Source organism: Strongylocentrotus purpuratus, unplaced genomic scaffold (genome assembly GCF_000002235.5).
Source record: "Strongylocentrotus purpuratus isolate Spur 01 unplaced genomic scaffold, Spur_5.0 spur5_scaffold_21, whole genome shotgun sequence".
Lineage (NCBI taxonomy): Eukaryota > Metazoa > Echinodermata > Echinoidea > Camarodonta > Strongylocentrotidae > Strongylocentrotus > Strongylocentrotus purpuratus.
This window is the reverse complement of record NW_022145607.1, coordinates 31,903,950-31,922,874: the sequence shown is the minus strand read 5'-3', so window position 1 is coordinate 31,922,874 and position 18,925 is coordinate 31,903,950. Positions and strand designations below refer to the sequence as shown.

General features: G+C 36.1%; 1 protein-coding gene across 1 annotated transcript in view; it reads right to left on the bottom strand.

Moving 5' to 3' along the window:
- LOC105446680 overlaps positions 1-18,925 on the bottom strand; it is a 52,234-nt gene that overhangs the window by 20,505 nt on the left and 12,804 nt on the right. Inside the window, exons 5-11 of the mRNA XM_030994327.1 lie at positions 16,341-16,475; positions 15,754-15,960; positions 12,472-12,567; positions 11,682-11,876; positions 6,796-6,904; positions 5,900-6,057; positions 860-943 (exon numbers count right to left, since the gene is read on the bottom strand). Coding sequence (XP_030850187.1) covers positions 860-943; positions 5,900-6,057; positions 6,796-6,904; positions 11,682-11,876; positions 12,472-12,567; positions 15,754-15,960; positions 16,341-16,475 — 984 coding nt within the window. The remainder of the gene's footprint in view (positions 1-859; positions 944-5,899; positions 6,058-6,795; positions 6,905-11,681; positions 11,877-12,471; positions 12,568-15,753; positions 15,961-16,340; positions 16,476-18,925) is intronic.

Below are 18,925 nucleotides of genomic sequence, written 5' to 3'. Positions count from 1 at the left end.
AAATCCATTTTTTTGAAAAACCTATGCAAATCGTGTGTTATTTACACTTCTTAAAGGTATTACAAAGTTTTGGTATGGGGTCATGAATTTGATTAAAATGTAAATTTTGGAAGCATATGCGATTTTACAATATTCAATGGTCGTTGTCGCAGTTAAAATCGAGTCTAAAGTGATGAACATGTAAATAATAAACTCTTTATGTTGTATAGCTCCCTCTCAAGACTGATATTACTATAGCTTTAAAATAATAATTCTAGACTGCAATTGACCAATTTGCTATTCCCGTTTGGAAAATAAATATCAGAACTGCATATTCTGAGATTTCCATGGTCGCAGCTACCATGGAATGGCCTAAGGCGCTATTTGAAAAAAATTGAAATTTACCGGGAGCACCGGCAGATTTTAATTAATCAATTTGCTCAAAAGCATGCAGAAGTGTTTTAGGGGCCAAATTTTCTAGTGCTTATAATACATCCACAGGGGCATCCAAATATATCAACATTTTAAAGAATTACTATCCATCCAATTTTCAAAATTTTGCCTAAGTCAAATTGTTTGCGGTCCCAACCGATTCGACTCATGCAGAGTTAACTGTACCTTCTATTAGAAACAATTATGTTCTATGACACAGCCAAAAATAGTTTACCAGTGACAATTTCAATTTTGTGGTTCAGAGACCTTTCACAGATGTGTACTTCTACTCCTACTGTGTACATTCTAAAGCAGGCTACCAATTTTCCAATCGAAAAAAAGAATATTTTGTGAACGCTCATAGTAAATGTCAGAGAACTGTTTTGCGCCTCCTTCTTTGTTCATTTATATTGTGTAGTAATTGAAACCATCCGGTTGAGCTACCTACTTCTCTGACAGCACTTGGGGCTGGAGGTTTGTGACTATCCCCATCGTGATCTGAATCAGCAACCGCTCCTCGGAATACAGTGACCTGACATGTTCATCATCAAAGGTAAAGGTAAAAAGAGTAAGAAAAAAATATAATATGATAGTGTGGAATTGTGCACAGTTTCCCTCAAGTTTGTGAGGGTTATTAGGTGATACGTAACAAAGTCTACGTATCACCTATTGATTTTGTCAAGATTTTTATTATTTATTTATTTATTATTTATTATTTATTATTATTCTTCCTCGAATTTGTTCGCAGGATATCTCAAGACTGAATAAAGCCATTATCATGAAACTTGCCATGATGATAGATCTTAGTCTAACTTAGAACTGCGTGATTTTTTAGAGAGTCAAATGTATCGTGACGTCATCCAGGCGCCATTTTGTGAAAATCAACTTATGATCATATCTTCATAACGGAAAGGAATTTCTCATTTATAATTATCAGGATTAAGATCAATATCCGTCCGGTCAATTTCAGGTCAATAAATGCGCGTACGCGTTTGTGCGCGCGTTAACGCGCACGTAAAATTTTAAATTGCTCAAAATCTTCTTAATTTTTTTTTGCATACGGTTCAGGCCATATGGAGCATGTACCATCTCCTTTGATTATTTAAACACGTAGATTTGCAAATAATATCATAAATAACCCTTTTTACTTTATTATTACCCTATTTTCACTTAATCCATTATTTTTTGCGTGTAATTCCTATGGGAGATGACTTTTTCTCAAATCTGGAGTCTACATTCCTGTCTTTTGCGAGCAATATCGCCGTTATTTCGGCTTGGATTTTGTTGATTTTTGAGTATGTTGAAGCTGAGACTATATGCTATCTAAATCAACCCTCATTTTTGTAATAATGATCATGATCGCGCTCATGATCATGATCATGATCATCATGATCATCATTATCATAATGATGATAATCATTTATCAATTACATTTTCATTTCTTTGAATAAGATAAAATCGTCAAAAGGTGTTCTGATGTAAATTAGAGTCAAATGTGTAACTGGTTACTGCACAGGGTCAAAGGTCATATATTGTTTCAATCTATCTTCCCTAGATCCATGATGATCAAGGAGACACAATTTAATCTTGACATATGAATAGATCATAATGGGAGAAGCATATAAATGGGAGAAGCATTTTACAAAATAATATATCGTGTAATGCATTATTCGTTATGTAAACCATTATCATACGTATCACCTAATTCGTCTAAGTGACGAATTAAAGTCTAGTTTATTAATTTATTTATAAATTTATCTATTCTGTGTTGTGTTATAGAGTATGCTCCTCACCAGCATACATAAACTGAATTGCAAGAAAGCACTCACTAAATTATACTATTAGAATACAATGTAAAACTAGACTTTAATTCGTCACTTTGACGAATTAGGTGATACGAAGCTATTTTTGTATCATGAATGTTTGCCGATGATGATCTAATGATAATATTCATAAATACGATAATGACGATATTGATGATGATGAAATTTTGGTTTTTGATTCGATAGAGAATTGTTATATGATTAAACTATTAATTTACTAAACAAGCTCAAATTTTTGCCTGATTGCAGAGCCTACCATTCATTGAACTGATATTTCGACGCACTACATACGCAACATAATGAACAAGTCTAGACTGGAATGTAGTATCAATCACCTCCCATAGGCATAACACGCATATTTAGCAAAAATCTGACATATGTCGCCTTTAATCACAATTTTTACCATAATGACGTCAACAAAATGACTAAATATTAGGAATGATCTTGTGGATTGTCTCAGCTACAACATATCAAAATTTAGAAGTAAATCGATCAATATTTACAGAGATACATTCGATTTCCCATAAATATGCTGACGTCATAATGTGCGTATTCGTATTTTGACTTCCAAGGCTATTATAATGACGTCAAGATGTACTTAATGGCAAAATGAGACATGAAATCATATCTCCTACTCATACTCTATCCAAATATGAAAAAATAATGTCTATAGGCATCCCAAAGAGCTATATTGGACTTTTTATAGGCATGTTTTTGCCAATATATGCTATGTATTACAAAACTCGCGCATACGCCTTGAACAGACGCTCATTCCGTTATTAATAGTGATAAAGAAATAAACATGGTATCAAATTGTTCGGACAAATATGAGGAATATCCTGTCAAAACAAATTAACGGGTAATTATTTTGCGTTCGGCTGTGATGGACGAAAACGCGCGAAAATGCACGTTTGCGCGATTTTTTATAAAATGCTTATTATGGCATGAAACGTATGCAAAATGAATTTGAGATGATTTGGAGCAATTTAAGAATTTGCGCACGCATTGACGCGCGGACATATGCGCATGCGCGCGTTTTTTTAAACTGATATTGATTGGACGGATATTGACCTTGATCATGATAAATATGAATGAGGAAAGACTTTCTGTTATGAAGATATGTTCATGAGTTGATTTTCACAAAATGGCGCCTAGATGACGTCACGGTGATCTTGAGTCTCTGAAAAGTCACGCAGTTCTAAGTTAGACTAATATCTATCATCAGTACAAGTTTCATGATAATAGCTTTATTCATTCTTGAGATATCTTGCGAACAAATTCGAGGAAGAATAATAAGAAAAACTAGACTTTAATTCGTCACTTTGACGAATTAGGTGATACGTAAGTTTGCTCATGTGTAACATAATGAAGAACGCATTTTCACGATTTCATCAATGTTTCATACAGGGTTGACTCATGGTCTATCCATGAGTCAAGTTTCAACTGTGTAGGGCAGAGGGAGACAGAGCAATAGAATAAGAGGGAGGCAAGGCAAGAGAGAGAGAGAGGCAGAGGGTAAAAGAGTAGAGAGAGAGGGGGAGAGGGTGAAAGAGTAGAGAGAGATATAGATAGATGCAGAGACAGACCAAAAAAGGGAGAGGGGCAGAACATGAAACCAAGTAACACATTAATCCATTGCATATTAAGAAACTGAAAAATCTTTAAATTGTTTTCCACCTCATTCCATATTCTGGACCCTTCAGAACATTCAAAGAAGATAAGACGATAGGTTTTTACCTCTTTTCTACAAAAGGAACATACATTTGACTGTGTTAATCCAAAAAGATACAGTTTATCATTACAAAATATGATATTATGTAAAAGTTTATACTGAAATTCCCTGGTGACCATGATTAAGAGTGGTATAGCGCCCCCTTTAGGTTTTTGATAGAGATTGTAGAATCAGGATTTCAGAAAAAAGTCGCCTAACACGCAAACTAAGAAAATTCTGACATGTCCGCTTCAATTGAATTTTTCACTATGATGATGTTATCAAAATGATAAATGATTACGCCATTCTTGTAGATAATTTTCTTAGCTACACCGTATCAAAATTTGGAAGAACATAGAGCACAAATAAGCTAGATAGTGCTCAAAGATCAACGTCATGTAGATTCATGATGTGAACGAAATTCACCTTACATAGGCATAACACGCAAATTAAGAAAATTCTGAAATGTGGCCTTTAATTGAATTTTGTACTATGATGACGTCAATGAAATAAAAAGTAGTGTGTATTTACCTTGAAGGCAATTGCCTCAACTACAAGATACCGAAATTTGGAAGAAAATCAGTCAATATTATGAGAAATACACTAAATTTTCCATAAATATAATGACGTCATAATATGCAATTTTGTATTTTGACTTTCAAGGCCATTATGATGACGTCAAGATGTATTTAATGGCCTAATAAGATATGAAATCATATATCCGACTCATACTGTATCTAAATATGAAACAAAATTGGCAGTCCTTATTCATCCCGATGTACTTTTTATAGGCATGTTTTTGCCCATATATGCTATGTAATACATGAGCTCGCACGCACGGATATTTATCTTCAACGGACGCTCATTCCGTTATTAATAGTGATAAAAAAGATGAACATGGTATCAAATTGTTCAGAAAAATATGAGGAATATCCTGTCAAAAAAAAATGAGGGGTAATTATTTTTCATTCGGCCGTGACGAACGAAAACGTGCAAAAATGCGTGTTTTGCGTGATTTTTTATGAAATGCTTATAATGGCCTGAAACGTATGCAAAAAAATTTTTAGACGATTTTGAGCAATTTAAAATTTTACGCGCGCATTAACGCGCGCGCCTACGCGTACGCGCATTTTTGCGCGCATTTATTGAACTCAAATTAACCCGACGGATATTGATCTTAATCTTGATAAATATGAATGTAAAATTACTTTCCGTTATGAAGATATGATCGTAAGTTGATTTTTACAAAATGGCGCCTGGATGACGTCACGATGACTTTGAGTCTTTAAAAAGTCACGCAGTTCTAAGTTAGACTAAGATCTATCATCAGTGAAAGATTCATAACAATGGCTTTATTGAGTCTTGAGATATCCTGCGAACAAATTCGAGGAAGAATAATAAATAAATAATAAATAAATAAATAACAATCTTGACGAAATCAAAAGGTGATACGTTGACTTCGTTACGTATCACCTAATAAATAAATAATAATAATAATAAAGAAAAATCTTGACGAAATTAAAAGGTGATACGTAGACTTCGTTACGTATCACCTAACAAAAGAATTATAGAATAACACAATATTACAATTCATTAAAAACACTTATCAGCTTAGAATGTATGTGTATCTAAAACCAATTAAAAACACAAAGGTGAAATATTACGAGGTTCTGCTAGTCAGATTAGAGCACTAAAAACCAGACCTTGATACTGAATTATTGGTAAGTTTTTCAGAGTTACACAATGTTATTCTTTAGGAAAAAGAGCCCTGAAGAGATCTTGGTCCTTTACGTATCTACAGTATGATCGTCTTCAGGAGAAAGACTATAACATTGCCTGGCGGAGGCTATTCATTGCCTATGAACGGATCCGACGCACAGCCTCAAAAACTTGACCTACAATTCAATATGTTCACCATGAAAAAAAGAGGTTATCGCTGACACTTGACTCAGACCTTGATAGTTGCTTCAAGAGGAGGTAACATCTCTAGTAAGGCACAATGCACTTCATCAACCATTAGACTGATGTGACGATGGAAAAGATTGACTGGTACTCCATTTCTTTCATCCATCCATCTGACTGCTCTCGTCATCAACCGATGAAACAGCCCATCTGTGGAGATGACAAACAAGAAAGATGACCATTAGATTATGGCTAGTGACGTTTTGAAAGCCAGCTCAAAAAGATATATTAGCTTCAATATTATTTCAAGACAATCATATTTTTCTGAGAAACAAACACAAGTTTCTAACAAGATGGACTAATATAGCCATAACTATGTCTCCTGGTTTGTACACCTGACCTCCCTGGCACGTCCTTTGGCAAGACATTAATTTACATTCGCCGCTCTCTACCCAGGTGTTAAATGGGTACCGGCAGGGAGGAATTCCTTGATTTGCTAGGAGCAACCTACAACCAGTAGCCCATAAGAGCTGGGGTAACATTGGAGCACCTTGAGCACCTTACGTGGTGGATACGTGCACTATTACATTACCCAATGTTGAAATTATCATTATCATAAAAGCAAATGAAAAGAATATTGTAGGCTAATCTGATACAAATAAATTATCATAGTCTGGAGCTTACCATCTTTCTACTTAAAATGTTCAAATCAAAACGCAAGTGGCCACTGTATGACAGGTGGTCTTTCAGGAAATTTCTTTCTCAGAAGAGACAAAATGCATGGCCTTTCTAGAGAGGTGGCCACTTAGACAGGTTTGACTTTATACAAACTTTGTTGCAATTTAATTGCAACATAGTCTCTTTGGAGCAAGAAGGGCATTAACTCTATGATACATTACACATGTTAACACCCTTCTGGCTGTAAACATACGATGAATTCATCCTAACCTGGTAAGAAGCCCCTGAAGTCCACGTAAAAATCTGTAGAAGTTTTGATCTGTGCAAACTCGTCTGGGGGGAATTCGGACGTCAGCCTGGAAGGAACATAGTAGCGCTTCTAAATGGATAAAAATAAATAAAAAAGGGAAATAAGAATGACATGAATTATGGAAGGTGATATTAGCCCAATCAGCACTGGTTTTCGTTTCAGCCCTTTATACCTAAACACATATACAAAACAAAATATATAACAAGATACTAACTAATTTAATTTCGAGAAATCTAAGCAAAAAACAAAGCAATTCACATTTCACTCAACATTTCATTTCACACATTCCGCTCCTGCCAATAAATTCTTGCTAATTGCACATCAACATCGACCTATAAGCGAGTTTGTAGACTAATTACATTCTGCGCATGCGCGAAAAAATTGGCTGGCGCTATATATGCTTACACACGACAATGAATGGAAAATTTCAGCATTGGTTACGTTCTAGATAAAAGATTTTGACATCACTTAATTCTTTACTACAAATCGTCTTGAGCAGGCAACTGGATATATTTTCCTTCTTTTTCTTCATTCTGTACGTGATTATCACATCATTAAATATTATTTTTCTGTGCCATCGGCAGCGCCTCCACAGAGGCGAAGGTATGCCGTGTCCTGACCGTTGCCCCCATACATTATGTTTTGTGTAAGCTGTCTGCTCCCAATGTCAATCATTGAAGAACAAAAATTGTGATTCTGACTTTAAAATTTAATAACTGGTGCAAGGATAATTCATATGAAGGCTCTTTGTCCCTGCTACTTTAGCCCGGTATATATCGCTCAAAATAATTCTGGCGTACATGATCTAGGCTTATGCACATTTTGTTTGTTATTTTGCCATTCCTTAATTGAACTGAATCAGCGTACTGTTGATTCTTCTTGCCCCCCGAAAACCCTGTGGCTTCAGGGGCAAGATCTGTCAATTTCATTGCCGCAAAGACGATGGTGACAAGCTCATCTTTCTTCACAGAAATCTTTAGGTTACGCTCGCGGAGAAAACACATCAAATGTGACGCATTCCACAAACAAATCTCGTCAATGGATACAGATTCATCGTCATCCATTTCAAGGAAAAAAAGCAAAATTGAACGAAAATGAAACGACTAGCAGATATCAAACTCGCAAATGTAAATGTGTAATGGATAGGTGCCTTACTCGACATAATTTTAATTTTCAACATCACGTACAGGGTCTATCTCTAGCTTGCAATGTCAAATGTTGATTGACTCGTTGTTTGTCTTTTTTACCACGGGCACTGCTCTTGATAGCCTGTACTCTACCCTCATCTCTTCCCGTGTGTGTGTGTATTTGGGTTTTTACAGACGTGTATCAATCGGTTCTAGGACAATTACCCCCTGGGCAATCACCCCCCGGAAAGTTATCCCCCGGAAAACTACCCCCCAAGGAGAATTACCCCCCGGAGAATTACCCCCCGGAGAATTACCCCCCGAGGACAATAACCCCCTAAGGACAATTACCCCCCGGAAAATTACCCCCCGAGGACAATAACCCCCTAAGGACAATTACCCCCCGAGGACAATTGCGCGTGATCTTCCTCATTACTACACATTTTTCTTTAACTATAATCTATGCAACAACACTGTGGTTGCTGTTTTCTACGAAGGATTTCTCTTGTGCAGCGTTATTTCAACTTTTTGTTCGACACGATGCCCTCTTAAGAAATGAAAAGTTTCGCCCAATCTTAAATTCTTCACAAACTATTTATTTTGCATCACTCTGGCACTCGTCAAGTGCTATGTACACACGTATGGGCACATTTGTTTCTTGATTTAGTGAACGAGCAAGAAAAACAAGGACAAGACATTTTCAAAATGGTAAAACATAATGTTGTAATCAACACACTAGCACAGATTTAAGGTATGCGGGCGCCTCACCGCCGAATGTACACGAATATAAAGTGAAATATTCGGTCATGACCTTGATACACGAATATGAGGATATTCGGGCCTCTCGTTGCCTTGATTCATCATGTTTATAATTGTGATGTCGAAATAAAAGATATATATTCGCAAAATATTGTCAGTGAGCAAGGAAGAAAGACATTTTATTATTTGTTTACATTTTATTTTCTCATGAAAATAAATACTCTACCCGTTTCTGATATTTGTTTTTCACAAAATCAACGTTTGCCAAAAAAAATTGTCATGTAACTAACATTCTCTTGCGGCACCCCAGTTGAAAAAACGCTGCTCTGGAATTACAAAATCATTGGGATGAATGTACCCAAGTGCGGATACTTATTTTCTTTTAATATGGCACCGTACATACCATATATTTAACTTGAAGGCAATTTTATTTCAAAATAAATTACAGTACAAGAAAACATATTTTAGTTCACCATGACAACAGAAATATATATATATATATATTACATTACATTTATAAACATGAAGAGAACCTTAATTTTGGAATAGATCATGGATGAGGGCCCATTATACATACAAAGACAAATATACGATCAGCTGATTAGAAAAGTTACAGAGGATGCATAAATAACGATATCTTACATCCTAATTTCTTTGTTGGGCCATTTTTGGGGAGACTAGCTGTATTAACGCGTACTCATCTGCGCGCAATGTATTGTTAAATTTCTAAGAAATGTAAATTCCGTACTTTGATTTGATACATGCGTCTTCTGGCAATTGAATTCGATTTTATACATGCGTCTTCTGGCAATTGAATTTGATTCAATACACGTGGCATATTAAGTCAAACTTCACAAAGGTGGAATGGATACAGAGCGAGAGGGGTGGGTGAAATCTCCTCCTAGGAGGATACATGTACGTCAAGCAAAAAGATTTGGCAGATGGGTACGAGGGCTTTGAATGTGAGCTACGAATATAAGTATAATTTATACACAACCCCTGTACGAAACAAATCTATTCCGTCATAAATAACTAAGAAAATGAAAGTTCATGACATTTTCTCTAAATAGCAATTTGAAGAGGAGCTCGCATTATACGTCACAGTGTTACAAATTCCCTGGGTGTGATTGTCCTCGGGCCGCGGTAATGGTGTTTCGAGGGGGGGGGGGGTAGTTGTCCTCGGGTGGTAATTGTCCTCGGGGGTAGTTGTCCTCGGGGGTAATTGTCCTCGGGGGGTAATTGTCCTCGGGGGTAGTTGTCCTCGGGGGTAATTCTCCGGGGGGTAATTTTCCGGGGGGTAATTTTCCGGGGGGTAATTGTCCTTGGAGGGTAATTGTCCTCGGGGGGTAATTCTCCGGGGGGTAAATTTCCAGGGGGTAATTGTCCTTAGGGGGTAGTTTTCCGGGGGGTAATTTTCCGGGGGGTGATTGCCCAGGGGGTAATTGTCTTGATACGGTATCAATCAGATATGATTATTTACGTCTGGGGACCGACTTTTAACGTCACCATCCGAAAGACGTGACTCAGTTTCGAACCAGTGCGTTCTCGGCTGAATCAGTTTGTAACTTCCACTGTTAGTTGGATTACAGGCGCACGCCACAACGCCTAGAGCTCCTCATTTTCTGTCACCTCTCTTTCTCCCTCACTTTTCCTTTCTGTTCTACTCTATGCGACTCCTCTCTCTCTCTCTCTTTTGTTCTTATCTCTGTTTTTGTTACTCATATATTTCTGGGAGAGAAGGGGTGAGTGTTCAGAGCACTTTTATTTCATGCATTTTGTGCATTTTTGAGATTCAATTTTATGATGTCAGTTTTGTTATTCCATTATAGTTATTATCATTGTTGTATTTTCTTTGTATCCTTGAATATATTTATATATTGTTTATGTTGTTTGCCAGTGGAGGACGAATTTCTATATTTTTGAAATCAGACAATAAATTATCTTGAATCTTGAATCTTGAAATGCTGTGGAAGGTACAACACATGCAAATTCTCATTTACTTTGTACACATAGCATACACGCGCCAGAAAAGGCAAAGCGCAGTGCCCGCGATCCTGCAGTTTATCCCAAATGACCCTGTGACCTCTGACGCCACATGTACACAGGGCCTAATTACAAACTCGCTTATGGGTCAATTTTGATTTCAAATTTCAGAAATAGACATTTTGATACCATTTGTAAAAACTTTCGAAACTAAACCCTATACATTTTACAGCACAACACAAAACTACAGTATCCAAAATGAAGCACATTTACAATTTGGAAATTATGTACCCATTCTCAACCCTGAGTCAATACTTGCACATATATGTATGTAATAAAAAAAAGGTGTGCACAAAGTCCACTCCCTAGGGAGCATTCCGGCCAGGGGTTACTTGAAGCTCAAAAACTGTTTGACTAACAATGACGTTCGCATCCTACCGGGTACCCATTTTAACACCTGGGTGAAGAGTCACAAGAGTAGGTTAATATCTTGCCAAATGATATTGGTGCTGTGTCGAGATTCGAACCCTCGACCTTCGCATCTCCAGTCAAGCGCCTTAAACCACTCGACCACGAGAACACTTAGAACGAAAAGCTTGCAATTACATGTCAATCGATCCTTGTGACCTTAGACCTTTGACAGCACGATCCCAATATCGGATCATCTTATGCATATATATAAATATATATACACAAAAGCTGGTGCATGTCCCTTGTTTGCTCCTACATTGTCTGTATATTTCTAGTCACAATGTTCTGAGGTTAACATACGTGAAACACTCAGGTTAGAGTAAAACAAGATGTTTAGCACCTGCAATAATTGCTTTGGTTGTAATATCCTACCCTAACCTAGTTCCTAACTTTAGCAATGGCCCCCCAAAATATACCATAACCGTAACCCTTTACTTTTGATTAAATAAATCCTGGGTCATTGCTGTAGGAGCATGGGTCGGAGCACCATTTAGCTGGAGATTTACCTCAGTGTCTACTCCATCCTGTTGCTCTTGCTGGAGTCGTTCTACCGGAGCCTCGCAGATGAGATCAAACTTGGCCATGAGCTGGACTAAGGCCTTCTTATGCTCTGAAAAACCTTGCCACATATACTGAATCAACCTATCCTCTAAGATACCATCCTTCTGAAGAGTGGTCCAAGCATCATTCATGATTCCATCCTGGAATTAAAACACAATATTGATGATAGTTGGAAAAACTGGACATAGGAGTATAGATTGTAAACCATTACTACATGGTGAAGTGATAGCTTTGTTACATCAATATTATAAATAATATGTCCTATCATTGTCTAAATTACCTCAAGATTTTTTAAAGTGTACTGTTCTTCAAATTTTTTATTTTTCATTAAACACATCTGAATCCGATGACGGTGGAAATGATTCATATGTAAAGCTAATACAGACATTGTTGATGTACTGAGCTCTGTATAGACCCAGATTATTATTATAAATGGAGGGGAAGGTTTAATTCTCATCCTTTCTGCAAAACTTAGGATTTGTCCAGGCTAGGCCCCATAGGAAAGGGTCCGAACCTTGTTTTTTTTTCATATAAACAATGTTTTTTTATGGATTCTTGTCAATTCAAGGGTGCTGATTCCAAATCCGATGAGTGCCAGACGCGAAACCGTGAGCATTTCTCATAAAACGCAAAAATTCAAAATGGCCGCCAATTTATGAAAACATTTATGTGATGGCCATTAATCAGGTTATTTGAAACGGCATCTGGTCCGATATGTACATTGAAACGACGTACACGCGCTATGGTAAGCGACCTTCTGGCATCATCGCATCCACTTTGAATGAGTGTACCCTCGCTCTCTGTGCTTCGTCTCTCAGCCTCTTTGGACAACTAAAGAATGAATTGGATCGAAGCCATTTATAGATGTATTTGACAGTGAGAAGCACCCTCCTTCAAGCCTGGTGAACATCTACATGGTAAAGGGTGTGGATGATTCAGTAGTAAATGCCAATGATCCAATCAGATGAACAAGTATCAAATAAAGTTGCTGAGGGGTTTCATGACACAATTAAGAAGATACAGCATGTTTCTATCAGTGTGTTTCTATTAGTTATACAGAACTTATCCGGTTGAAGAAATAAGCGTATAATGCCAACGAAGGCAGTTTCTCTCTACGCGCATTATCCGGATAAAATACACTGCTCCGATCTGCCAACATCAAATGAATAAGACATCAAAAGAGAGTGACAGCGACATAATATTAGTGGTGAAGACTAAGATTTGACATTGTTCGGCACTCTTATTATAGAATAATAATAATAATGACAATATTGAATATTTAGGAGCGCTAAAAACAATAAGTACCATAGCGCTGTAATACAAATGCAAATATATGAAAAGAGGACAAAAATGTACAGTACAGGAAGTATATCACATAGATCATTGGGGGAAAAGGTGAGTTTTGAGGGATCTTTTGAAGGTGGCAAGACAGGTAATTTCCCTTATGGAAAGAGGGGTGTTGTTCCAACTCTTTGATGCAGCTACTGCAAAGCGTTTTTCAGCTGCTGAGAGTCTAGATTTGGGAATGTTAAGTTTACATGTGTCGGTTGCTGAACGAGGATTACGAGTTGGTGTATATATTTGGAGGGTGTCATTAAGATATTCAGGTACCAAATGATTGAGTATTTTAAAAGCATACAAACAGAATTTAAACATAACATGTTGGCGGAGATGTAACCAGTGGAGCTCCTTAAGTAAAGGTGAAGTATGAGTTCTTGACCCAAGGCCAAAGATTAATCTAGTGGCACGATTCTGGACAGTTTCAAATTTCCTTCTATCTTTAGCAGATAAAACAGTATAAAGACTATTGCAATAATCCAACGTAGAAAGAATTAGAGCTCGGACAGCACAGTGATATGTCTTTAAATCAATGAATCTACAAATCCTCCATAAATTGCGGAGATGATAATTACAATAAGTGACTACATGGTTTACATGAGAGGTCAATTTGAACATATGCATACACCAAGATCTGTAATTTTAGGGGAGAGAGGAATTAATGAATTGACCATTTACTTCAAATTTCAAATTCAAAATTTCAAATTTATTTATGTTTCCAACAAAACATTACAAATCGATTATAAGCATTTAAAACAAATGTAAGAAAAAATTGTTGGAAACAGAGGGGTCCACTAAAAAGCAATGCTTGTACAAGTGTGAACACCTCAAATGATACTTAGGAATAATGAGTAATTAAATTTACTAATCTGTAACTACAAAAGGAACTACAAAAAAGGGGAAAGAAAAAGGGGGATGCCAACAGAGACAAGACAAGAAAGCCGTATATCTGATATGTATTGCAGATGGCGAGCAGAAGAACAAAAGGCCATGAATTCAGTTTTGTTATTATTCAGTTGGAGATAGTTCGACGACATCCAAATGCTAATCTCTGCAATACACAGTGAGATTTGGTGAAGTGTTTCGTTAATGTTTTCCAGAGAGCGTGGATCAAAAGAAGTAAACAACTGAATATCATCAGCATAGCAAATATACTGTAAACCATGTTTATTAATAATGTCAGATATGGGGGCGTTATATAAACTGAATAGAGGTGTTAAGACTAAAAAGATTTAAATTATGGTAAATGATTATCTATAAAGGACAAAGATACGGTTTACAATGAATATCTATATCATCTGTATATTCATTTATTCATTATTTTATTCATATATAACTTTCCCATTACAAAAAGTATACTTTGATGTTTTCTAGCTAGCCTGCTGGGTTCGCTGTACCGGTATTCACTGCAAAAATGCAGGTGTTAAAGCAACACAACTGATGTATCGGACCACTCGGATACCGGTAGATAAAATTTGCTGTTATTATCACTCGCATTTTCCAGTATACTGTAGTTGAAGCACTGGATTGCTGTCTTGACCCTTTAATAATAAACCATTGGATGCTCAAAATGGTTAAGCTACCCATAATAAAGACTATACCCTGGGAATCTAGTATTGAATCTAAACTTGTGTGAGTAACATCTAGATAATTAAAGCACACATTCGGTATACCATTTATATGCATATAGTTGGCATACATTACAGTACATATTGGGTTTGTCGGCCATTTTAATTATAATTGGACAGGAGTAAATCAAACTAATAAAGGAAAGTTTCTTTGTTTGCAGATAAATGAGCTTAAAGGTAAAGATCAGTTTTGGAAACGCCCTACTCTCAAAAAATGAAATGGAAGCTCTATTACCAATCATGTGAAAGAATATGTTTTGACTAATACGTGATGATACAAATTTCGCCGGTAAACCGCCTTATTATATCTATCTGGATTGCATGGATATCACGCACGTGTCGCGTAGTCCCATCTTCATCTTTCTGTGTACAGTGCTTGTAACTTTACCAAGACTGGGCCAAGTTTCTTATCATTTTGATGATTCCAGAACCTTGCAATACACACCAATTCTTATATGCTAGATGATCAACCTCTTCTGATTGATTCCACAACGTTTCTTTCACAATGCATTCGCATGACCAGAACATGGTCTTTACCTTTAAGGTAAACAATTTGTACACTATAATGATAAGAATTAAGAAACTGCGTAATAATAAGTGATTTAGTGAGATTCGCATCTCGTTAGCATCTGGCAATCAACGGTTTTGGAATCAGCGCCATCGATTTGCAAAAAAAACATCAAGCAACATGATGAATGTCCTGGCGGCCATTTTGAATTTTCACATTTTACAAGAAATGCTTTAGGTTTCGCGTCTGGCACTCATGGGATTTGGAATCAGCACCCTTGAATTGACAAGAAACCATCAAAAAACGTATATATAAAAAAACGAGGTTCCTTGCTCTCTAGCCTGGACTAGATGGCAATGACCTGCTTGAGGACATCAATTAGCCACATCCTATGATGTTTCGTAGGAGAGACTGCATAGGACCTTTGTGGTATGCAATTAGTTTTTTGATGTCCACTTCCCATTCATTTCGTAATTTAAAAAAAACCTGCTGCAGCTTTCTGCGGCAAGAGTGAATGAGGTTGTAAAGTAGGAGATTTCTCACCTTCTTTGCAGGATCCAGGATGGTTATGACCTGCTTGAAGACATCAATTAGCCACTGAGGATTCAGGATCACCATGTCTTTTAGAAGAGACTGCTGGTCTCCAATGCCTCCGTAGTAGACTACATAACCCAGGTCGTGGTAGAAGGTCAGCATCGTGAGAAGTTCATGCTCTGAATTCATCATGACTGGCTGCATCAGTTCCTTGGTCTGGGAGAAATAAAAAAAAATTGCTTCAAAATCATCTTATGATTGGTTAAAAACATCACAAATAGTATATATCAAATAAATAAATAAATATAACAGTGAGATTACATTTAATTTACACAGGGCTTATACAGAATATAACTATAATAATAGAGCAATAATTTTACAGAAGACAACATATAGCCTGAATCTTGTGCCAAGATTTTTAAAGGCACTATATCCTATTAAAGACAGGCATAAAAAGGGCCATTTTCAAAATTGAAATGGTATCATTGATGCATTTAAATAATAGAGCATTACATATTCCCAACAATACCATGAGAGTTGTACGTAACTATGACGAAAATATTTGAAAATGGCAAGAATAAACGTTGCAGTCCTACCTGATCTAATGACATGTAGTTGATTTTATCTGCAGCTAGAGCTTCCTCAAATAAGAGCCATCTGAGTGGAATCTCTTCTCCCATGTAAGGTTCTTCCATCGCTACTTTCTCAATATGTCTCCTCAACGCGACCAGCTACAAAGGAAAGTAAGTATTGGTTGGTTTAATTATTTAAAAAAACAGAACGTGACATGCAGGCTGATATTGTCTGTTTTATAAAGTGATTAGATATTTACATCATAATGAAACTTAAAAATACCAAAGCAATATAACAAATTAACAATAGATTACATCACCATACATGCCAACATCTGAAAATCAGAAATCTGTACAAATTATGCCAATTTTTAAAAAAGAGGAACAATCCTAACTCTCCTATTCAATACTACAGACAAATTTGTACAGGAAAAGGAACACCTGCATTAAAATGATAATTATCTTCTCCCAAAAAGAGGAATGTTCCTCTTTAATCTGAACAGTTGGCATGTATGCATCACACAGAAATATTAGTAAAGATTTAGAAAAATGTTACAAAGATGTGGATAATTATTTATCAAAATAATTAAGGCAATGTCATTCAACGATAAATTAAATTGAGCATGTTCATTGCACAAAAATGTCACCTTAAGAGAGGAAATTGTACAGATGTTGTACAGATGTAGCACATACATGTGGAGAAGAATCAACAATGGGTAATGAAAGAAGTGATATTTTTCTTCCACAATTATTAAGGCATTAAAACAAACACATTGTGCAGTTTTATTATTAACAGAGGCAATTAAAGAATTAAGCTCGTGTCAAATTTTCTAAGTGGAATAACTACTTTCTAAAGCAATGTCAGTTGACTTTAGGTAGTAAATACCTGTAACTGATTTTCGTCAAGCGCAGTGGATGAAAATCAATGTTGGTATTATCACATGTACTACTTAAATAATATAATTTTTTCATGTGCAGTAGATTAAAATAAAGGAAATATCATTTTTCTGAATAACTCCTAGGAAACTAGCATGAAATTGAAAAAGTTTTGAGAATATGATTCTTTGAGTGAAGTTATATTTTAGGATTACTATCACAAAACATTGAGATTTTCGGTAAAAAGTAATAAACATCACATCTTAAAGTGAGCAGCTTTTATTATGTTTGTAAAAAGTCAGATATTAACAGAGTGGGTATGTCAGCTCTTTGCGTTTGAAAGAGCATCTTAATATATGCCATAGTTAAAAAATCGGGACAATTAAGCCCCCCCAAAAAATATCTGAGTCTAAAAATCCATCACATTTCATCCAAATGGCTTGATCCAAGATAAGATACAAAGTGTAGATTGTATTTTGTTACAGAACAATGGACTGCTGAGCTTAAATCTTTGAAGTGATAAACATGTATTATCGTTGAAGTGGTCCAAATATTTGGAGCAATTTGTGCAGTACTTTGTAACTGCAAGGAAAAGCCACTTTACTTTTTGGTTTGGATGTAACTGGATTGGATGGATAATCAGTATTAATACACTTTAGCTACAGGGTTTCTATAAATTATGATATTGTATGATTATTAGGTGGTCTGTCATTGACATTGACAGACCACCTATTGATTTCATCAGAATTTTCTTTCTTTCTTTCCTTATTTTTATTTCTCACCCTTTTTTGTGCTGGTAATTTCTTTCAATTTTGGCACATGCAGTCATAGGTCCTTGTTATGAGACGTGACAATAACATTTTCATCCAGATGCCATTTTTTTTGGTGGTACTTTCAAGTTATTGCCATGTCTTCATAACGGAAAGTCACTTCTCATTCATATTTAGCATGAGCAAGGTCAATATCCGTACGGTCAATTTCAGGTTAATTAACGCGCGCAATTAACAAATGCTCCAAATTGTCTCAAATTCATTTTGCATACATTTCAGGCCATTTTGAGCATTTGTCAAAAAATCGCACACATGCGCATGCGCGCATGTTTTCGTTTGTCATGGCCGTACGCGACATAGAATCGCCATTTTTTCCAAACAATTTGATACCATGTTTATCTCTTTATGACCATTAATAACGGAATGAGCGTTCGTTCGAGATGAATGTCCGTGCGCGCGAGCTCTTGTAATACATAGTATATATGGGCAAAAACAAGCCTATACAAAATCCATTATAGCTCTTTGGGATGCACCGGGACCCCCAATTTTTTTCTTCATATCAGGATAGAGTATGAGTCGGAACTATGATTTCATGTCTCATTTGGCCTTTATTGAAGTTTATTGTGACATTATCATAATGGCCTTGGAACTCACAATACGAATTTGCATATTATGACGTCATCATATTTATGGAAAATTGATTGTATCTCTGTAAATGTTGATTGATTTTCTTCCAAATTTTGATATGTTGTAGCTAAGACAATTTTTTACAAGATTAGTCCCTTTCATTTTGCCATTTAAAGATAAACTCCAGTACTGGTAAAAGAAAAAAAATTCTCACAGAATCAAACGAAACTTACACTGAATGTTCAAGATTACAAATAAATGACATGTGCCAAACAATTTTGGAAGAAAATGTATACTGGCTGAGTAATGAGCATAGAAAGACAAGGAAATCAAGAT